The following is a 23721-nucleotide window of genomic DNA, read 5'->3' as shown; positions in this document are numbered from 1 at the left end:
AGCCATAGTTGGTTTTTTAATTTCCATATTGATAAATGTTTTACATTCTCACTAATATTTATTAGACCTCAAAATTTTTTACCCAACTGATGGGTGAAATTAGAATATAACTATTGTTTTGGTGTGTATTTCTTGCCTGCGAGTGAAGTTGGTCTGCATTTGTATTTTCTTTTATAAGAATTGAATATTTATATATTTTGCTCAATTTTCTGTTGTTATTTGTGGGCACTTTTTAAGTGTTTCTTAGATTTGGCCTTTATGTGTTCAGGATAATAATATTTTGTTATATTGTTGCAAATTTCTTCTAGCATGTTGCTTATCTTTTAATACATTTTATAGTTTCTTTTCCAAACAGACATAATATATTTTTATGTAGACAGATTTATCAGTTTTTGTTGTAAATTTTTTTTTGTATTTGAGAAATTTTTTTCTACCCTGATAAATGTGGAGATGTTATTGCTATAATTCTTCTGTTATAATTCTTAAAGCTTTCATGTTTTACGTTTTGAATTGTGTTTGTGTATGGATGGTATGGGAAGGTAAATACATTTTCCTCTATGTAAAAATAGTTGTCCTAGTCCCATTAAATGGCTAGTCCAGTTTTTGTTTTTCTATTTTTACTCTAAATAATAGCATCATTGTTATATATCGTGTTGTCACATATGCTTAGGTTTGTTTCTTGGCTCTCTCTTTTATTTCAGTTTATCTGCCTGACCCTTTGTCAGTAAAAGTCCTAATGTTTAGTAGGCCAAGTCCCTTCTAATCATCAAAATAGGCTTAAATAGTCTTCACAATAATTTTAGTATCATCTTGTTGAGTTCCATGAAAAGTCTTGTTGAAATTTAGTTGGAAATAACATTGAATTTATAGATTTGATTTGGGGAGAATTGCTGCCATTACTAATTATGTTATCTTCCCATCTCTGAACATGTTTTATCTTTCCACAACATGGTATATAGGCTCTTTTCTTCCCTTCTTTTTTTCCCCAAGAGAGTTGTAGAATATTTTACACTAGTCTTATTATGAGCTTGTTAGCTCCTTTTTTTTTGGTAGGTATTTTAAAGACTTTATTTCTATTCTGAATTGGATTATTTTAAAGTTAACATTAAAAAATTTTTGTTGCTAGTGTGGAGGGTTGCTGTTGATCAGGTGCCTCCCCCCCCCCCACACACACCAATACTGATCTTTTAGTGATCTTAGTGGACTCTAATATTAATTCAAGTACCTTAATGGTAGATTCTCTTGGATTAAATTATCTTGATACTATTAAACAAACAAAAATTCTAATAAGATATTTCCTTTCGTATGGGAAAGGGGTAGCAGGAGCCTTAGAAGAGAGACAGCAGGAGCTTTATTGGCTAGTTTTGTGTTTCTGAGAAAGCAATGTTGGGAAGATTATTTTTGAGTGAATTGAAGGTAGTATATCTTTCGTAGTTCATTTACTTTTAGGCTTAGTGCTTAAACCCAGACGTGAAGGATGTTAGTGGGTTTGCCCATTTGAGGGTCAATGAGAAGAAACAGGTCAGGAAATGTAGGACATGGAATAGTGTTCCTTTATTATATTTAAGTTTTATCTTTCTGGCAAGAAAAAGACTTTTTTGACGTGGTTACTGAGAAAATAGGTTGGTTTGAGGAGGATAATATTTGAGGAGATAAAGCACAATTGATATAGAGGTGGAGATAAAAGAAAATATTTTGAAGGAAAAGCATTTTTCTTGTTTTTTATCCCAAAAATGAATGTCAGGAACATAAAATATTTGATAACAGAAATTTTTTGAGATGTAAAGAGAGTACTAAAGGCAGATTGTTATGATTTTGTGCCGTAATGTCACTTTATGACCTCCCTTAACTTTCAGCATTAGACTGTCTTAGAACTCAGTCCTTAAAACTGAGTTAATATGGGGACATCTTAAATTTAAAATAATAAGGTCCAAGTGGACTATGTAGAGTAACACACTAATATATTCATTATTAACTTTTCAGTTCACACAAAAGATGTTGGACAACTTCTACAATTTTGCTTCATCATTTGCTATCTCTCAGGCCCAGATGACACCAAATCCATCTGAAATGTTCATTCCAGCAAATGTGGTTCTGAAATGGTATGGGGCATTTTCTATCTCTAATATTAAGGATTTTAGTAACCATATATATTTTTTGCCTGTGAATGTATTTTTTCTTTGACATTTAAACTTATTCTTTTATTGTGGACATCATACATTAACATTTGCATGCCATTACAAAGTATGTGCTATAGAATTTATATTAGGAATAGCTCTTACTCTAAAAATTCTTATATAATAGCCATTTTGAATTTATAAAGACAGGAAAATACAGTTGCCTGTGTTTTAGAGACCACAATTAAGGAGTATAAATTTTTTTATATTTTGAATTATAAGTACCATACTTGAGGCTTGAAATATCAAGCAAAACTTTTTTATGTTTAGAAAGTCTTGACCTAAAATAAATATGTATGGGGCATCAGGGTGGTTTATACTGCATCCTGTACATGAATGATTAATAAATATATTTCCCCAACTCCCCATGTTTCTGTTTTCTAGGTATTTCTTTTCACTTTGAGCATTCCAGTGGGGGGGAACACATAAGGAGAGTTCATTGAGAAGTGATAGCATGCTGTAATGTGGAAAGCACTGAAATGTTTGAGCTTTGTTAGGTTTGAGCTTTGTTACAGAGCAGCTATATGACCTTGAACAATTACTCTCATCTACTTATCTGAAATGAGGAAAGAGAAGTTAGATTTGATTTCTATCCTCCCTTAAGTCCCTCTAGCTTTCAGATTTGCAGAAGATAGACAATACAATTTAATATGGTTTGTGCTTTTTGATAGAAGCCAGTTATACTTAAATCTTTATGATTGCTATTGTTTTATAAATTAATAGTTAAACTTTCAGATTAACATATTAGCTTTTTATCTTGGCTTTTTAGAAATGACATGTAAAACTGTTAGCTTTTTGATAAGTCATTTGGCAAATTATGAAATATTCTATTTTAATTTTCTTGTAAATATGTTTTTTCTTTTATAGGTATGAAAACTTTCAGAGACGACTAGCACAGAACCCTCTCTTTTGGAAAACATAATTTGAATAAAATAATTTGTAATGGACTTTTAAATTTGTCATGTTTTGAAGATAAATGACTCCATTTAAAAGCATGAAATCAAAAGAATCATGAAACCTAAGTTTAAAAACTGCTTAGTAACTGTGAAGCTTAATTAAAATCTTTATAAAAAAATTAAAGACATTGAAAAATGAAAATATGTTTCTCATTAATGACTTTTTCCCTTTAAGCTTAAAATGTTATTCAGAGGTAAAACATTTTGTTTTGGCTATGATTTTTTTTTTTTTTTTACTTAGAAATAAAGTATAGCCCGGCTGGTGTGGCTCAGTGGTTGAGTGCCGACCCACAAACCAAGAGGTCACCAGTTTGATTCCTGGTCAGGGCACATGTCCAGGTTGTGGGCCAAATCCCCAGTGAGGGGCATGTAGGTGTGGCCAGTCAATGTTTCTGTATCTCCCTCTAAAATCAATAAAGAAAAAAAAAAAGCATATTCACAGCCATAGTATCCCCCAATGCCATTGCATTGATCATCTGATTTATTTTTATTCTAATTTGTTAGAATAGTTAACTTAAAATCAACTATATCAAAGTTGGGGGTCCCTGGCCGGTTTGGCTCAGCGGTTGGAGCGTCAGCCTGCGGACCAAAGAGTCCCGGATTCGGTTCCTGCTAGGGGCACATACCAAAAACAAAAAACAAAATTGGGGGTGGGGATTTGAAAACATTAAATATATACTTTTACATACGAAGAAATAATTTTCAGTTAGTATTGTTTAAGATTACAGGTTTTCTTCAGTTAATATAGGTGGCTGTCAGTTTTTATATCTGCAAATTTATACATTTATATTTATTTAACAAAATTGCCATGATTGTCCGGCCAGTGTGGCTCAGCGGTTGAGCATCAACTCATGCACCAAGAGGTTGCCAGTTCGATTCCCGGTCAGGACCCATGCTCAGGTTGTGGGCCAAATCCCCAGTTGGGGGGACATGCAAGAGGCAGCCAGTCGATGTTCTCTCTCATCGATGTTTCTGTCTCTCCCTCTCCTTTCCTCTCTCCAAAATCAATAAAGGAAAAAAAAAATTTTTTTTTAATTGCCATGATTAATACTGATGAGGTTTTATTTAATATTGTTAGGATTTGTGTAAAGAATATAGGATTCATTATCTTGAGTATGAAGATAAAGCTGTTGTGTCTCATTCAAAAGGGAACTCTTGATTCATTTACGCTGGTAACTCCCATTGACCAAAACCCAGCAGGATCTCATCTATCATCACAGCTAGGTTTTAGCTTGCTGTACCAAAGGAGTATATATCAAGAAGAATTGTGTGGTGTCTCCAAAGGAAGGGTAAATATAGGAGTTTGGGGCCTGGAGTTTGTTTTGGATTTTCTTGGCAGGCATTGGTGAAAATTTGGAAAGTAGAGAATTGCTGGTATAGGCACTGTCTTTAAGAACACCTGAATCTATGCAGAATTATTGTTAGATCAGTTTGTAGTTTTGAAACATGCATCTGATTGAGCTGGTGTTAAGAGTGTGAGGTAGGTTACTTTTGTGTTGTTCAAGTTTGGTAGACTTACATATTTTGTAAGTTGTATAGTTCTGCAAATTGTAGTTTCTCTTTCAGTGTACTTTATTTTTCAATTCTCTGTCCCCTTCTGGTCTTTCTTCAGCCTAAATTCTCTTCAGCCTAAATTCAAGGATAGACCATTATCATCTGGAGTTATGATCAATTCAGATTTGTATTGTTATTTACTGGGTTGTGATTGTGTATCAGGTATTCAGTGGTAGTCTTAGTTTCAAATTTTCATGCTAATACTGGTTGATCATTGATGTGGCTTGACAGTGGCTACACAGGCGTGTTTAAGATTACACAGAATGCATCAACCAACTGTAAGTAAATTAGTAGAAGTGGAATGATTATTATGTTTTATCCTCACCTAAGGACATTTTTGCATTTATCCTCAGATAGAGCAGGAGGGACAGGGGAAGGAAGAAGAGAGAGAGAGAGAAACATTGATGTGAGAGAGACACATTGAGTGGTTGTCACCCACATGACCCCAACTGGGGCCAGGGACAACTGAGGTATGTGCCCTTAGTAGGAACCGAACCCAGGACTGTCTGGTCCACAGGCCGACGCTCTAACTGCTGAGCCAAACTGGCCAGGCCAGAATGATTGTTCATTTTACTGGAATGCAAAGCCAGGAACCTAGCTACAGAAACATGTCCCAAAGTCCAGCTAGGTCTATTCTAATTTTCTTTAGACTAGTCAAAGACTTTTCGTGTGTCCAGTTTTCTCTATAAAGCTACAACAGGAAGCGTTAATTAAATACAAATTGCCCCTTGACTTACTGAGAGGAAATAAAATACTATGTGATTGTTTATGATCATCCTGGGCAGTGAATGTAAACTGGTTTGTTGGGCTCCCACAGCAGAGAGTGATTCAAAATTTGAACCACTTCTTCTAGTTGTGTTATTCTTGGCCATTGGAGTAGGTAGTCTTGCACAGTGTACATAAAGAGAGTCAGTTATTTCTTTCGAGAGTCCTCCTGAGTAGCCAATATCAGCTTTATTTTGGAAGTCTCTGGTTAGCCTTCTCAAGAAAACATGACATGATCAACAATAAAAATTAAAAAACAAAAAACCACTACATGAAAATGGCTTTGAGTGAGCACTTTTTCATTATTTTATACAGATGTGTTTAGGTTTAGGAGGTGGATGAAAGCCTGGTGTTGACATCAGTAATCCCTGGTGAGATACATATACTATTAGGAATATAAGTATATTTAATTATAACAGAAATGAACCAATGATTGTTTCCGTTAAGTGGGCGCATTCTCAGAGTTTAGTTCCTGCATGGAAGTCTGGAAAATCTTTGGAGAAAATGACTCATGCAGGGAGAGTAGCTCCAGCATTTATTCCCTCCTCTGGTGCGCTTGGTTCTGGGACAGTGAGTGCTGCAATGATTATAGCAGAAGCATTTTGTAGACCTAGAGTAAGGTCGTTTTTATAAGAATGAAGATTGAGACAAAGGATATGAGGAAAATTCAAAAATCAGAAGAGATATCTGGGAGGAAATTATCTCAGGAATTTCAAGGAACGGTTATTTAATCTTATATAGTAGAATTAAACAGATTCTACTGGTCTGCAAAAACAGCTGGAAAGTTTTGTGTTTTTTTAAATTTATTTTTTCTTTATTGACTTGAGAGAGAAAGGAAGGGAGAGAGATGGAAACTTCATACAGACCAATATATCTCTCATGAACACAGATGCAAAAATTCTCTAAATATTAGCAAATTGAATCAGAAAATGTATAGAGAAGAATTATACACTGCAACCAAGTAGAATTTATTCCAGGTATGCAAGGCTGGTTCAAAACTTGAAAACCAGTTAATGTAATGCATCACATCAACAGGCTAAAGAAAAGCCACATGATTATAGCAATAGATGCAGAAAAAGCATTTGACAAAATCCAACACTCATGGTGAAAAGTCTCATCAGACTGAATAGACTGGAACATTCTATTTTTTTTTTTTGTTCAGGTAGAGTGGGAGGGGGAGAGAGAACAGAGAGAGAGAGAGAGAAACATCGATGTGAAAGGAACACATCGAGTGGCTGCCACCCGCACTACCGACCAGGGCCGGGGACAGACTGCAACCGAGGTACGCGCCCTTAGCGGGAACCGAACCCGGTCTCTCAGGACCGCAGGCCGACGCTCTAACCGCTGAGCCAAACTGGCCAGGGCGTCAACCTGATAAAGAACATTTACAAAAATCCTATAGTGGTATCATACATAATTGTAAGAAACTAGAAGAAGCGTTTCTACTAAGATCAAGAACAAAGCAAGGATGTTCTCTCTCACCACTCCTTTTCAATATCGTACTGGAAGTCCTAGTTAATGCCTTAAGACAAGAAAAGGAAATAAAAGGCATGCTGATGGTAAGGAAGAAATAAAACTCTTTGCAGATGACATGGTCATCTATGTAGAAAATCTGAAAGAATTGACAAACTCCTAAGTGATCAGAACAAGGTTGCATAATACAAGACTACATAAGTCAACCATTTTCCTGTATACTAGCAATGAGCAAGAGGAATTTGAAATTAAAAACACATTACTGTTTACATTAGCACCGCAAATGAAATACTTAGGTATAAATCCAACATAAATGTATAATATCTATATGAGGAAAACTATAAAACTCTGAGGAAAGAAGTCAAAGAATTAAATAAATGGAGAGATACTCCATGTTTATGGATAGTAAGATGCAATTTTGTCAAGATTTAATGCAATCCCATTAAAATCCCAGCAAGTTAGTTTGTGGATATCAACAAACATTCTGAATTTCATTTGGAGAGGCCAAGAAGAACCAATTCAATATGGAAGGAGAACAAAGTTGGAGGACTGGTGCTCAATTTCAAGTTACTCTAAAGCTACAATAATCAAGGCAGTGTAATTGGCAAAATAATAGACAAATAGATCAGTGAAACAGACTAGAGAGCCCAGAAATATAGACCCTCATAAGTACAGTCAACTGATTTTTGACGGAGAAGCAAAGGTGGAGCAAAGATAGTCTCATCAACAAGTCGTGCTGGAACAACTGGACATCTATATGCAAAAAATGAACCTAGACACAGACCTTACACCCTTCACTAACATCAACCTAAATAGATTATAGACCTAAATATAAAATGCAAGACTATAAACTCCCAGAATATAACATAGGAGAAAATCTCTACCTTGGGTTTGGCAGTGGCTTTGTATTTATTTATATTTAAAATGTTGTGAGTTTTTTTTTTTTTATCGATTTTATCACTTAAAAAGATTTTTTTAAATTGATTTTAGACAGAGAGAGATAGAAATATCAATTGGCCGTTTCCTGCATTACCCCCACTGGGGATTTGGCCCACAACTTGGGCATGTGCCCTGACCGGGAATCGAACTGGCGACCTGTTGGTGCACCGGTCGACGCTCAACCACTGAGCCATACCAGCTGGGCTACTGTGGCTTTTTAGATACACCAAAATTATGTTCAATGAAAGAAATACTTGATAAGCTCTTAGCAGCCAATGAGTAGGGTTCTGTTTTCCTGTTCCAATAGGTTCTTTTCTCTGCATACATACTAGACATTCAAGCTGTTAAATGAGTGTTCCAAAGATATTCAGGGAGAAAGCATTTGGCCTTTGGTCTAGTTAACTCTTCCCTGCCTTGCTCAAGAGCAGAGGACCTCACTGCATAAGCCATCAGGTATAGTCTATCTCAGGAGAGATTCTCCATGTTTTTCTTTTGGGTAAGAGACTTCAGTCCACAGAATAAAGAAGTTTTAGCCTCTAGTTTCTTTCGGGTCTCATAAATTCTCTTGTATGATATAACTGCTGGGTGTATGTACGTGTTCTTTCTACCCCTCCCCCATTTGTCTCCGAGGGGAGAGAGGTTCTGTAAAGGGGAGAGCAGCGGGAGTCCATCGAGTGCTTCCCAGCCACAGCTGCTTTTCTCCTAAAATACCTCAAATTAGTGTGCTATTATGAGGATTAGTTTTCAGGACTGCCCAATCTAATCTACATTAGAAATGTCTAATCTTCCTGTGGACATTTGCCCTTTTCTTTTTCTCATTTTCATTTCAAAGGACAGGGCTCTGCTTAATCCACCACCTGACTGACTACAGCTAGGATTTAAGTGTTTGTAATCAAGTTCATTGCCTGACAATGAGGTGGGAGGATGGGTGGCCTCATTTTGTGCCACCACTCTAGTCTGATGCTTATTTGTTTTACAAACGTGTAAGCGGACAAGACCACAGATACTGATTTGGGCTAACTTAAGGGGGAGGGAGTTATTGGAAGAGTACTAGGAAGCTCACACAGCAACGGGAACTGGGAGAATCAGACTTGGAAATGGGCAGGAATCAAGAGGGCTGTGGAGGGCTGGGTGTGAAGAATCAGGTAATCCTCATAAAGCCGGACAGTGAGGAGAGCACGCCATCCCTGCGGTGCATATACAGTGATACCTCGGTTCTCGAACGCCTCGGTTTTCGACCAAATGGAGATTCGAGAAACTTTTGTCTCGGAATCCAAACAAATATTTGGAACTCGAACTTCCGAGATGAGCCGAATGGCGTTCATTGGGCCCAGCGCGCCTTGCTTGCGTCATCAGTGTGAGTGCAGAGAGAGAGTCACGCTTTGTGGAGTCCGCTTTCCTATTGGTTTCATTGCTTCGGTTCTCGAACAATTCGGTTCTCGACCGTCCTCCTGGAACGAATTATGTTCGAGAACCGAGGTATCACTGTATTTCAGACTTTCCTGTTTTCTCTATGTCACTGGCTCAACAGAATGGGCCCAAGAGAGTATCTGAGAACTGAGCTTGGGTCACGTGCCTGGGCCCAGGACCTGCTGAGTCGAAGAGGGTAGGCTCTGTTTTCTTCAGTTTTGGTAATGGAATGTGGTCACCTGGCATTACTGCCCCGCCGAGATCACACAGTCTGGATGTGTAACTTCCAAAAGGAAATCTTGATGTTCTTAGGGCAGCCGAAACGAAACAAATGCCAACCAGAACTGTGTTTTTAATGGACCAGTTGAAATGCAGGAGAAAGGGATTTAGAAAGAATGGGAAGAAATAGGGAGGAGGGTGAAAAAAATGGGAGTAGGTGAAAGAGCAGGAAACATTTCCTCAAGAAAAATCTTTTGGCAATAATTACTGCTAGCTCTAACTTCCATATTACTGCCCCGAGCCTCTTAAATCTTGTACTTTCATATTGATGCCTCAAGCCTCTTATCGGTTAACCTTCCCCTAAGCCTCTCATTCCAGGAAACCAAAACCCATCACTCCAGTCAGGCGGAACAGGATGATGGAACCACCGTAACCACCCCAAACTGCAAACGGTCGCTCCACAAGAAAAACAAGTTTCAGGAGACCCCCCTTCCCCCCAGCCCCGACCAATCAAGGACAACCACGACTCAGCTGACAGACCACTCACCCCAGCCCTAAATTTAAAAATCCTTAGTCTGGAGGAGCCGGTTGCTATTTTCTCCTTAGAGGTAGCCCTGCAGATCTTTCCCTCAATAAACCTGCAGCCTTCCGGTTACTCAGCACCGCCTGGTTCTTACAATTACATCTACGTACAAGTCCTCACGACGTGATCTGGAAAGCCCTCTGGGAGCTCGTCTGGTTGACCTACAGGTAGAGTCGTCCTCTCACCACCAGATGGTGCCTTAATGTACGCAGTGACCTGGATCCTGGGGGAGCTCCCAAACACTCGCTGTCTACAAAGTGCTTTTGTGTAACAATCATTCCAGAGAGATTGAGCTCCTATTGGAGATGAGAAATGTGAGCCCAGATAAGGGACGCCTAACCTCCAGGTACAAACAGGGAGAGCAAGGTTTCCTAATAACAGCTGAGGCTTGGGTACTGAGGCAGAAATTCAGTCGGCGGAAAAAGACAGACTGCAGCGCACTCGGAGGACTAGAAAAGGACTGTTGCATGCGCATCAGTTCTGCCTCAGCGGAGTCACCTCCAAAGGCTGAGCCCCGAGCCTGGGTTCCAGCCACCTTTTATACATGATAAGCCTCGGGGCATTTGGTGGCCTTCAAGTTCCTCTGTAGTTTAGGCCTTGGGGAATGTACGGGAATTACATTACAAAAGCCAAGGGTGGGGTCGCCGCACTGCCTAAGGGGCTGCACCTGGACCGTCTCACAGGACCCAGGGGCGGGGTCTTCGCACTACGAGATAAGGGATCTTCTGTATCCCGCTTGCCTTCTCAGAGCACAAGGACAAGATAATAAATTAGGAGGGAATTCCACTTAAAGAACCATCAAAGAGGTAGAAGGCTTAAGAAAGCACAGTGCCTTTTAAGAATTGCGGATGGTAGATTGGGAAATGGGAACGTGGAGAGTATTCTAGGCAGAGGAAATAGGATGAACAGAGGTGTGAAATATGTACGCATGAGTTTAGATTAAACTCTGGCTATTTAATTACTTAGCCTGTTATCTGGTTCATCTGAATTTTGTATCCTAGGACCTGAACTTGGAAAAGTGAGCTGTCTATTTACAATTACTACTGATTCTATCCTCTGGAATTCTCACTGCTTTCATGAGCCAAATCCTGTTCTCCAGCTTCCCTGTTTTCTTGTCCTTTCTTTTTCCGTGCTAGAGCTGTATTGGAACAGACTCATTGCAAACAGGTGTTACATTAAAATACTCTGAACCCCAAATGTTTATGGAACATCTACACTGAAAAAGCTCATACCCAAAAGAACTGAGTAGTCATTCTGTTTGTATCTTATTCTATGATTTAAGCAATTGTTATTGTGTCTTTATGATATGTAAGAGACTGTGTTAGCACTTTACATGTTATTTCATTTCATCCTTAATACAGCCTGGAGCTATGATCTCCATTTTACTAATGATGAAACTAAGACTCGGAGAAATAAATAAATAAAGTAGCTTGTCCAAAGTTTCCAGAATAGAAAAGTAAAGGCTTAGGGCTTAGTTTTCCATGGTTGGCTTTTTTACATCACTCAGGTCTCTGTTCAAATGTAACCTCAACAAAGCCTCTCTAAAGTAGTTTCCTCACCCTGGCCAGTTTGGCTCAGCGGTTAGAGTGTCGGCCTGCAGTCTAGAGAGACTGGGGTTCAGTTCCCGGTAAGGGCATGTACCTCGGTTGCAGTTTGTCCCCGACTCTGGTTGGGTCATGCGGGAGGCAGCCACTCGATGCGTCCCTTTCATGTCGCTGTTTCTCTCTCTCCCTCCCTCCCACTCTATGAACACAAAAGGGAAAAGTGTCCTCGGGTGAGGAAAAAAAAAAAAAAACTTAAAATAGTTTCCTAACTCTGTATACAATTGTCCTGCCTTATTATTATTTAAAAATATTTTTTTTCTTTATTGATTTTAGAGAGAGGAAGGGAGAGAGATAGAAACATGGATGAAAGAGAACATCAACTGGCTGCCTCCTGCATGCCCCGCATTGGGGATTGGGCCCACAATTTAGGCATGTGCCCTGACTGGGAATCAAACCAGCAATCTCTTGGTGCTCAACCAGTGAGCCACACCAGCCAGGTTCGTTGTTTATATTTTGTTGTCTATATCTCCCACAAGGCTGTGATCTCTTGAGAGCGGGCTCTTGGCTGTTATTACCCACTGTGCAGAACACAGCCTAGCACATAATAAGTAGCTTAACAAATTTTGTTGGAGGATTGACTCTCAAACCCAAACTCTTAGCCACTATCGCTATATTGTGTCCCTATATAGGATTAAGAAGGTTTAATTTTTAAATGTCCTGATACCAAAGAGTATGCTGCACAAAGCCTGTGCATGCAATGTGCCAAATAACATGTACATGACTGGTCCATACTTTTTAAAAATTAGAGTTTAAGTCCTGGCCGGTGTGACTCAGTGCTTAGAGCATCAGACCACAGACCAAAGGGTCATGGGTTTGATTCCCTGTCAAGAGCATGTACCTGGGTTGCAGGTTCTATCTCCAGCCAGATCAGGGCACATGCGGGAGGTGGCAAATAGGTATGTCTCTCTCACATCAATGTTTCTCTCTCTCTCCCCCTTCCTCCCTCCCTTCCACTCTAAAAATCAACAGAAAAAATATCCTTGGGTGAGGATTAACCAAAAAAAATTAGAGTTTAATTTACACATAGTAAAATAAATCTGAGGCATGTATGTATTATTTATAGATGTATATCTTGCGTAACCACCCTCTGGGTCAAGATGTAGAACATTTTCAGCCCCCAAGGAAATTATTTGTGTTACCTCCCGGTTGGTACTCTATCCCTCGGAGGTAAGTTTTCTGATTCCTATCACATAAATTAGTTTGTCGGTTCTCCGGCTTTACAGAAATGTAATTTACAGTTTGTACTCTTGCATTTCTTTTGCTCACTATAACACTTTGGAGATTTATCTATGTTGTGCATATCAGCAGTTTCTTCCTTTTTCACTGTTGTGCCATGTTCCGTTGTATAAATATGTCCTAATTTGTTTATCCACTCACCTGTTTTTGAATGTTTAAGCTGTTGCCAGTTTCTGGCTATTAGGAATAAAGCCGCTATAAACATTCTTGTACAAGTTTTCACGGATGTGTGCACTCGATATGTTATTTAGAGGATATACTTAGGAGTGGAATTGAAATCATAAGGCAGATAGATGTATGTCTAGCTTCCTTTTTTTAAGAAGTGCCTGTTCAAATATTTTGCCCATATTAAAACTTTCCTTTTGATCAGTAGAGTATTTTTTTTAATCCTCACTCGAGAATATTTTTTTTGCATTTATCTTCAGATAGAGCAGGAGGGAGAGGAGGGGAAGAGAGAGTGAGAGAAACATCCATGTGAGAGAGACACATTGGCTGGTTGCCATCTACACGACCCTAACTGGGGCCAGGGACAAACTGCAACCGAGGTATATGCCCTTAGCGGAACTGCACCCTGGACTCTGGTCCGCAAGCCAACGCTCTAACCGCTGAGCCAAACTGGCCAGAGCTAGAGTACATTATATATTATGAATACAATCATTTATCTGATCTCTCAGATATATGTATTGCAAATACATTCTCCCAGTTTGTGATTTGCCTGTTCAGTTTCATACTGATGTGTTTTGATAATAGAAGTTCTCAATTAAAAAAAAAAAAAAGTATTTATTTATTTTAGAGAGAGAAGAAAGGAGAGGGAGAGAGAGAGAAACATTGATCAGCTGCCTCCTGCACACCCCCTACAGGGGATCAAACCCACCACCCAGCCATGTACCCTGACCCAGAATCAACCAGCTTCCTCAGTGCACGGAACAATGCTGAACCAACTGAGCCACACCATCCAGACAGAAATTCTCAATTTTAATGAAGTCAAATTTATCAGGTTTGTCTTTTAAGGTTAGTACTTTTTCTGTCATGGTTAGAAATCTGTGCCTACCCCAGAGTTGTGAAATTACTCTCCTATGTTTTCTTCAGGAACTTTATATTTTAGCTTTCAAATTTAGGTCTTTGATCTATTTTGGATTAATTTTTGAGTTTGGTATGAGGTAGAGCTTACCTCTTTTTCCCTTATGAATGTGCAGTAGTTGAAACACCATTTAATAAAAAAGATTATTATTTTCTTGCTGAACTATGGAGATACTTTTGTCATAAACCAAGTGACTCTGTAAGTAGAGGTGTATTTCTGGACTCTGTTTTAGTACATTGGTCTATTTATCTATTCTTGCATAATATCCCACTGTCTTAATTATTGTAGCTTTATAGTAAGTCTTCGACTCTGATAGTATAAATCTTTCAAGAGTATTCTTCTTTAAGGTTTTCTTGTTCCACTTATTTATACATTCATTGCTTGATTCTTGTACGTGCTCTGATCCGGGATCAAACCCGCAACAACACTCTAACCAACTGAGCTACCTGGCCAGGGCTACTAGATAGCCTTTACAAGATCAAGAAACTTTTTTTTCATTTATAGTTTGTTGAGATTTTTTTTTCTTAAGTTGAAAATGTGCGTTTTAGTAAGTGTACGTTCTTTATTTACTGAGATGATTATGCGTTCCCCCATTTCTTTACTCAGGTAATGTTGTGAATTATACTGATGGGATTTGAAAATTTTAAACTATCCTTTTCCTGGAATAAAACCCTCTTGGTTATGATGTATTATGAATTTAAAAAAATTTTTTTATATTGATTTTAGAGAGAGAGAAAGGGAGAGGGAGAGAGAGAGAAATATTGATCAGCTGCCTCCTGCATGCCCCTCAATGGGGATGGAATCCGAAACCCAGGTGTATGCCCTGACCAGGAATCGAACTGACAACCCCTCAATGCATGAGATAATGCTCAACCCACTGAGCCACACTGGCCAGGGCATGTATTTTCAAAATTATGTATTATTTTATATTAAGTGATGAATTAAAAGTTCACATAAAAATAATAAGCTATAGGTATGTCTTTAAGAAAATTGACAACTGGTGATCCCCACCAGTTTTTACTTCATGTGTTTTGAAGCTCTGTTATTAACAGCATAAAGGTAATAGTAGAATAATTAGGATGCAATAATTAGGATTTTTATGTCTTCTTCATGAGTTGAACCTTTATTGTTATAAAATGATACCTTTATCTTGGTAAGATTCTTTGCTTTGAAGCCTAATTTGTCTGATATTAATGTAACCACTCAAGTTTTCTCTTCATTGGTGTTAGCATGGCATACTTTTCGCTACGCCTTTAGTTTTAGCCTATTTGTTTACATTCAGGATGTGTGACAGGTTCTTGTTTTCCATTAGTTTGGTCACTTTTCAGCCATTGTTTCTCAAATGAATATATCTTATTCTCCCCTCTAGTCCTAGAATTTCATTTGTCTCACATTTTCTTGCTCTGTTACGTTCCTTTTACCCAATTTCTGTTTTGAGGTTCAGTTTGGATAATTTCTTCAAGTTCATTAATCCTGTCATACACTGTTTTCAGTCTGCTGTTAAAAATTCCCCAAATGAGTTTTTTTTTTATCCTCACCCGAGGACATTTTTCGATACTTTGTTCAGATAGAGTGGGAGAAAGAGAGAGAGAGAGAAACATTGACGTGAAAGGGGACACATCGAGTGGTTGCCACCTGCATGACCCAACCAGGGCCAGGGACAAACTGCAACTGAGGTACATGCCCTTAATGGGAACTGAACCCGCGTCTCTCCGGACTGCAGGCCGACGCTCTAACAGCTGAGGCAAACCGGCCACGGCTCCAAATGAGTTTTTTATTTTTTTGTTTACTTATGAATTATTTATTGAATCTCATTTCCCCCCAGAACTCTGGGTTTCTTCTTTTGAAAAGAGTCTTACTGAGATCAATTTTATGTACATCAAAACTGAACCCATTTAAAGAGTACACTTTGATGAGTTTTGACCTTGCTTTACCCTATAAAATTACCACCACACTCAAGATACAGAACATTTCTCTCATCCCCAAAAGATTTCTCATTTCCCTTTGCAGTTCATCTCTCCTTTGATCCTGGGCCCAGCCAATCACTGATTTGCTTAAGTGACTCTAAATTGGTTTGCATTTTCTGGAATTTTATATAAATGGAGTCACATAGTAAATGTTCTTTAGGTCTGGTTTCTATCAGTCAGTATAATGATTTTGTGGTTCATCCATGTTGTTGCCTGTATCAGGAAGTTCATTCCTTTCCATTACTAAATTGTGTTACGTTCTGTGGATATATATGGGTGATTTCACATTTCTGGCTATTGTGAATAAAGTGCTATGAATATTTGTGTGTAACGTTTTGTATGAATATTATATTTTTATTTTTCTCAGTTGAATACTTGGAACTGGAATGAGTGGGCCATATGTAGATGTATATTTAGCTTTTAAACAAACTGCCAGTTTTTCAAAGTATATGAAACCACTTTACATTCTCCCCTGCAGAATATATGTTCCAATTACTTCACATCTTCATTGACACTTAGTATATCAGTCTTTTCAACTGTAGCTATTCTAATGTTGTAGGTGGTATCTGTTGTGGTTTTAGTATGTTTTCCTAATAACCAATGATGTTGAGAATCTTTTCACCTGCTTAGCCACTTGTATATCTTTTTTTGTAAAATGAACATTCAAATATTTTGTCCACTTGATAAATGAACTGTCTGCCCAGCAGGTGTGGCTCAGTGAAGTGAGCATTGTCCCATGGACTGAGAGGTCCCAGGTCCATTCCCTGTCAGGGCACAAACACAGGTTTTGGGTTCAGTCCCTAGTAGGGGGTATGCAGGAGGCAGCCAATTGATGTTTCTCTCTCACATCGATGTTTCTATCTCTCTCTCCCCCTTCCTTTCTCTCTAAAGAAATCAATTAAGCCCTGGCCGGTTTGGCTCAGCGGTTAGAGCGTCGGCCCTTGGACCAGAGAGTCCCGGTTCGGTTCCGCTAAGGGCATGTACCTCCATTGCAGTTCATCCCTGGCCCCTGTTCAGATAGAGACGGAGGGAGAGAGGGAGGAAGAGAGAGAGAGGAACATTGACATGAGAGAGACATATCAACTGGTTGCCACCCACACGACCCCAACAGGGGCTGGGGACAAACTGCAACCAAGGTATGTGCCCTTAGCCGGAACTGAACCCAGGACTCTGTGGTCCACGGGCCCACACTCTAACTGCTGAGCCAAACCAGCCAGGGCTATAGTTTTTACTTTTAGATTTAGATCTATGATTCACTTTAAGTTAATCTTTGTGTATTGTGTGAGGTGAGTTGGCTGACCAACTTATGACATATTGCCTAAAGTCATCTACATTTCATTAAAAAAAAAAAATGTTTATTGGTAGTCTCCGTTGAAGAAATAGTCTCTCACCCTGGCCGGTTTCGCTCAGTGGTTGGAGTGTTGGCCTGTGCACAGAGAGTCCTGGGTTTGGTTCCCGCTAGGGGCACGTACCTAAAATAATAATAATAATAATAATAATAATAAAATAAAATTTAAAAAATTCTATTAATTAAAAAAAAAAAAGAGTAGTCTCTCTGGCCGGTGTGGCTCAGTTGCTTGAACATATAGTCCTGTGCACCTAGAGGCCACTGGTTTGATTTCTGGTTAGGGCACAAACCCAGGTTACAGGCCTAATCCCCAGTAGGGGGCATGCAGGAGGCAGCTGATAGATGTTTCTGTCCTTTTCTCTCTCTAAAATCAATAAAAAACATATTAAAAAATACAGTCAGGAGGTATTCTTTTTTCTGTAGAATATACATTTTTGTTTTGTTTTTTTTGTACATGCCCCTAGCGGGAACTGAACCCGGGACTCTCTGATGTGCCCCTTTTATAAACAGTTTGCAATTTTATTCCATTTCACATATGCTAAAATAGAAAATTTGGTCCGCAGGCCAACACTTCAACCGTTGAGCCAAACCAGCCAGGGCAGAATATACATTTTGTTTTGCCTATGCAGAATGGTATAATATAATGGGCAAGTTACTGCAGGTCTGGAATTTTTGGAAGCCAAAAAATCTCATTTTAACTTTTCCCATTGCTTCTTTAAGTAAACTGGAATTTTCTCGGTCAGCATTTATCAACATTATTTCTAGCTTGTCAATAAAAATTAAAGCTCAGAAATATTAGTCTTCTTTCACTCATACAAATTATGCTAATATCGGGTATGAACTCAGGTCTTCAAATGCCAAATTTTCTATTTTAGCATATGTGAAATGGAATAAAATTGCAAACTGTTTATAAAAGGGGCACATCAGATGAATATGATATAAATATTAACTTTCTAGTCATAAATAGATAATGTTATGTGCATGGGTATCATTATTATATTTATTATTCATTGAGGTCACATCTAGGAAACATGGAAAAGTCCTACTGTCTGACTTTCATCCTGCAGATAATCCAGGCAAAATGGTGACAATGGGCTGTTTATTACTTGAAATGGTTTATGTTGAAATAGTCTGATTTAATGAGGTTCCCTATATTTCTTCCTTGGGAGATCATTCCATAGCTTAGTCTCAAAGTATTCTCATTTGTCACATTAGTTACTTTTTTCAATGGTGTTACATCTTTTCTGCTTCATCCATGGAAAGTTTATAAACAGCTGTCACTCCCAATCCCATTCATAACCCTGTGGCCAGCTTTCCCCAGTTCGCACTCGTCCTTTTAGTCATTTGGTAGCTTCCCCTCATGTCTCTCAGAAATTTCTCTGATTATGACTGCCATCTAACACATGGATTTTTTATACCATGTAATGAGATGCAAACCCCATTTTAATACAATACTGGAGAACATAATGCTCTGTGGGTGATCGGGCCGTCCTCGTATTCCAAGGCCTTCAGCAACCATCTCCACCTTCCAAATAAAGCCAGAACCTCTTCGCTTAGCATTCAGACCAATCATCTCAGGAGTAATCTCCCTCCCCTTCTATTCCCATTATATCGTCTTCATGCCTCTAACTTGAGTTGATAGTATATCTTTACAATAGAGTTGCAGTATAGCACTAAATTTACGTGAAATCAAGTCTAACTATAGATGCAAGAGAATAATTTAAATACGTTACTTTTAACCCTCAGTCCTGTATCAGTTAAGGTTCAGAGAAACAGAATCCTATGAATGATAGAAAATATGGGATTTATTATAGGCATTAGCCCTTACATAATTGTAGGAGCTGGTTAAGCAGTCTGTGTCTGGCGCTGGCCTCTGTCTGGTGTTGGGCTTAAAGTCAGCAGGGCCAACAGTCAGGAAGGAAAGATGGTTACAGAATGGGGGAGATTAAGGAAAGATTGCAACAGGACAAGCTGGAACCCACAAGGACCAACTAGAACTTGTGAGGACAAATTAGAACCTGCGTCTGTCTCTCATTGCAGCCAACTTCAGTGGTACGAGTGGCCTGCAGGATAAGGTGGTGCCTTTGGCCGCTGTGTTGAACATGTACCCCACTAGAGGATTCAGAGAAGCTGGAGGAGATCTGGTGGGAGCTGGTGAGCTGCAGCCAGGCTTCTGGCCCATGCTTACACTGTGAGCCTGCAGATCAGCATCGGCCCTACAGTCATCTTCAGAGGATAAAACTCATATGCTAATTCTGTCTTCCAAATTTCACACAAATTTCTTTTAACTGATCCTAACCTAGAACCCTACAGGAAAGGGAATTCTGGGAAATGCAGTCCTATCTTAGCTAAGTTGACATGAAACAAAACCACAAGTCCACTTCTGCATAAGCCCTTGAGTAAGCAAGGGATTAAAGATATGCATCTGGCCCTGGCTGGTTTGGCTCAGCGGTTAGAGCGTCCACCTGCGGTCCGGAGAGGCCCGGGTTCGGTTCCCGCTAAGGGCATGTACCTTGGTTGCAGCTTGTCCCCGGCCCTGGTTGGTCGTGCGGGTGGCAGCCACTCGATGTGTCCCTTTCACATCGATGTTTCCCTCTCTCTCTCTTCCTCTCTCTCCCTCCCACTCTGTCTGTACAAAAAATGGAAAAATGTCCTCGGATGAGGATTAAAAAAAAAAAAAAGATATGCATCTGGTATAGTTTCAGTCTCTCTCAGTTCCCAAGTACCTCTCACGGTGCAAGCATCTCACAGTGCTGAGTGCAATTCTACTATTTGGTTGAATTTTTCAAGGCTGGTTTCCTACCTGCAAGTCAATTGCTTCATTACATGTCACCTGAAGAAAGTGATCTATCTGATTCAATGCTGGAGGGTCTATGAACCCAGAGGAGGTATGTGGGTCTCCAACATGGTGCCTTCTTACAGTAATTTTGCCCACATCCAATTTTTAATTTATGCTTTGACTTTGGAACCAAATCCTGGTTTTAGAACCTTCTTCAATAAATATTTGTTCAATGGTGAATGAATTGCACTTCTCATGTGTAGAAATAGCAAAGTGCTTGACATAAATGACATCCTCAACAGATGTGGGTTAAATTATTTATGGCAAATATTTATTCTGGTGTTGTGCATTATTAAAGCAAGACCATTGCAAATATGTTCTTTCTCAGTAGGTTTCTAAGTGCCCTTAATATGAGCCACTGAATATTGTGTACACTTTGGGGCCTGGGTAAAAGTGACTGCTCATTCAATGTGGGTTTTGCAAGGCAAGTCAGAGCTTGTAGAAAAGTGTATGTACATTGAAGTATTTAGGAAAACGTTGGCCCAATTTGTTCCTTTTAGTACTCGCATTAATCCCTGCACTCTGCCTGTCCCTCTCTCTGTCTCTCTGTCTTTGTTAAATTATCATTAAAATACTATTACAGTAATACATGCTTTTGGTAAACAGTAAATAAAAGAGACAACTGAACATAAAAATTCTCTGAACTCCTCCACCTCCACACATAAATTCACACCATCCCAAAATAACCACTGCTAACAGTTTTTGTGTATCTTTCCTTTTTTTTTTTTCACCTTTATATAAGTAGTTTATTTACTCTAAACAGCAACACAGACAGAACGCCATGTAAACACAAAGGAAGTAATGCGGAAAGAGGCTGGCCGGCTTTGGACCTGAGACTCATAGCAACACAACCGGGTTCTGCAGAGAGGACAGAGCGCGAGGGCAGGGGCAGGCCAGTTTCTTCTTCCCGTGGCCAGCTGGAGGCTGCTGTAGCCCTGACCCTGGGAAGCAGCCTGCACCCCAGCAAAGGGAACTAGCTCCTCGAGGACTCACAGAAGCATACAAGTTTATAATTTTACAGCAGTTGACATCAATATCAAAATAAAAGCAAGTTTTACATAACAATAAAAAATACAGAAGACTGAAGGAAGAGACCCTGGATGAAAAACTGGGCAATTCAGCACGTGGAGAACTGTGACCAGTGGCAGAAATGGGAAATGGCGCCCGCCCACCCCCTAGGTGACTGGTCATTGTAGCAATGGCAGATCTGCAGATGTTGTAAACGAGTTCTTGCCAAACCAATTCCTTCCTTTTGATGTTGCCACAGGTCGCTGCTTATGAGGGGGCAAACTTCTTGGCTTGTGCTCAAACCCTCGTCTCATATTCCACTCTGTTTTGGCAGTGAATTGTGGAGGACCCTGCTTGAGCTGGATCTTGGATATTTGGCTCATTTAGAAGCTCCTGTTCCTAACAAGGTCTGCTTAGTTGTGATGGCTGGCCGGCAGGCCTCGTCTTCCTCGAGGACAGACAGGCACGAGGTGCCTGAAGGGTACACATCCAGGTGAAATGATGGTGGCTCAAATTTGCATTTCGGAGGTGATGATGGATAGTCGTCTTTGAACAGCGTCTGTAGTTTAAACAAGCCTCCTTCCCAAGGGGTCCCTTTCTTCCCTGGAAGGGCGCACTCCCAGTTCATGAGGTTCATCGTGCTGTTGGGGTTTTTTGTTGGAACAGCCACAAAACCAAATGGGTGGTCTTTTCTCCAAGCTTTCCTCTCCTGGGCAAGTCTGCTGAGGGCGATCCTCGACATATTCAAAGTCCTAGGGTGGCCACGGCCCAGCGAGCAAGGGGACGGAGCGGCGGCAACAGAGGTGGTGAGGCCTATCTTTCCTTAAATACTGTATTTATTTACAAACGTATGTAAGAAATGTCCTTTTTTTAAATTTTTTTTTATCCTTACTCAAGGACACTTTTCCACTTTTTGTTCAGATAGAGTGGGAGGGGAAGAGAGAGAGAGAGAGAGAAACATTGACGTGAAAGGGACACATTGAGTGACTGCCACCCGTACGACCAACCAGGGCCGGGGACAAACTGCAACCAAGGTACGTGCCCTTAGTGGGAATCGAACCCGGGTCTCCCTGGACTGCAGGCCAACGCTCTAACCGCTGAGCCAAACCGGCCAGGGCACAAACGTATGTAAGAATATGCACATATATTTACATATATATGTATATTGGAAACAAATGAGATCATATTAAACCTATTCTGCAAAAGGCTTTCACTTAATATATCTTGAAACTTTTAAAATATCAGCATAGAGATAAACAGTTTTCTTTTAAGCAAACTCTTAAAAATGTATTCCAAAGTACAGACTTACAATTTTTTTCTTTATTGATTTTAGAGAAAGAGGAAGGGAGAGGGAGAGAGAGATGGAAACACTGATAAGAGAGAACATTGGCCACCTCCTGATGCCCCACACTGGGGATCGGGCCCACAACCTGGGCATGTGCCCTGACTGGGAATTGAACTGGTGACCTCTGGGTGCATGGTCACCGCTCAACCATTGAGCCACACCAGCTGGGCCAGATTTACAATTTAACTACTTCTGTTTGATGAGTAATTCTAAGACTTAGCATTACAGACCATGCTTCATTTACATATATCTTTGACTTCATACAGCTCTAGCCAAAGAGCAGATGCTTAGCAGCAGAATTACATGATTAGCCTGAGCTTGTTATTAACTGAGCATATATATATGCTCAGGATATAGAATGTTTAGAGCTCATTGGAAGTTGCTAGTAAATACAGGGTCACATATATCTCCACAGCCTCTTTTGTCAGGAGACCTTTGATGAAAGGAAAATAAGAACTTGAAAGAAAGATCTTGGTCTTGATTGTCTGTGGATCCTCCTTTCGACATCTACGTTTCACTAATAACTAGTTGTCATTTATAGCCATCTTCTGACATGGAAGACAGCTTTTCTAGCGACGAAAAGGATCATCACCATATTTTTACAATTTCATGATTATCTTAAGATAGAACAATAATGCTGATACTGCCACTAAAAATTAGCTGGTGTGGCAGTATTTTGCCCATTGCTTGCTGCTGATCCATTCGACAATAGTCTCTGTTTATTTTCCCAAAGGATTTGAGACAGCCTTCTCTGCAAGGACAAGTGCTTCCCAACTAAACAACATCAACAGAATAAAGGGCAAAGGCAGGCAGTAAAAGGGAGAGTAGGAGGAAATTACTTTTCCAAGAAACTAGCTTAAGAAAGGTCCCAAACTTATTTCTGATCTTCTTAGTAGACAAGATAAAGAGGCTGAGTTATAGAGCTTGGGATGTTTTTTTTCCATTTTTTGTTCAGATAGAGTGGGAGGGAGAGAGAGGAAGAGAGAGAGAGAGAGAGAGAGAGAGAAACATCAACCTGAAAGGGACACATCGAGTGGCTGCCACCCGCACAACCAACCAGGGCCGGGGACAAACTGCAACCGAGGTACGTGCCCTTAGCGGGAACTGAACCCGGATCTCTCTGGACCGCAGGCTGACACTCTAACCACTGAGCCAAACCGGCCAGGGCGAGCTTGGGATGTTTTAGCCCAGAGGTTCTCAGTCCTGTTAGACACAGT

The 23721-nt window shown here is 39.7% G+C and overlaps 1 protein-coding gene and 1 pseudogene across 2 annotated transcripts in view; one reads left to right on the top strand and one right to left on the bottom strand.

Annotated features, from left to right (window-relative positions):
• Positions 1 to 3246, top strand: part of HIKESHI (heat shock protein nuclear import factor hikeshi) — a 42763-nt gene extending 39517 nt beyond the window's left edge. The window contains exons 4-5 of one of the 2 annotated variants that reach the window (XM_036258399.1): positions 1984 to 2102; positions 3045 to 3246. In XM_036258399.1, coding sequence (XP_036114292.1) covers positions 1984 to 2102; positions 3045 to 3099 — 174 coding nt within the window. In that variant the 3' untranslated portion in view covers positions 3100 to 3246. The remainder of the gene's footprint in view (positions 1 to 1983; positions 2103 to 3044) is intronic. The other variant, XM_036258398.1, reaches the window with a different exon arrangement.
• Positions 3247 to 21426: 18180 nt separating this feature from the next.
• LOC118628786 lies at positions 21427 to 21916 on the bottom strand (annotated as a pseudogene).
• Between the last annotated feature and the right edge of the window lie 1805 nt (positions 21917 to 23721).

The sequence above is a fragment of the Molossus molossus genome, unplaced genomic scaffold, assembly GCF_014108415.1.
Source record: "Molossus molossus isolate mMolMol1 unplaced genomic scaffold, mMolMol1.p scaffold_m16_p_13, whole genome shotgun sequence".
Lineage (NCBI taxonomy): Eukaryota > Metazoa > Chordata > Mammalia > Chiroptera > Molossidae > Molossus > Molossus molossus.
This window is presented reverse-complemented; position numbering and strand designations above follow the sequence as displayed.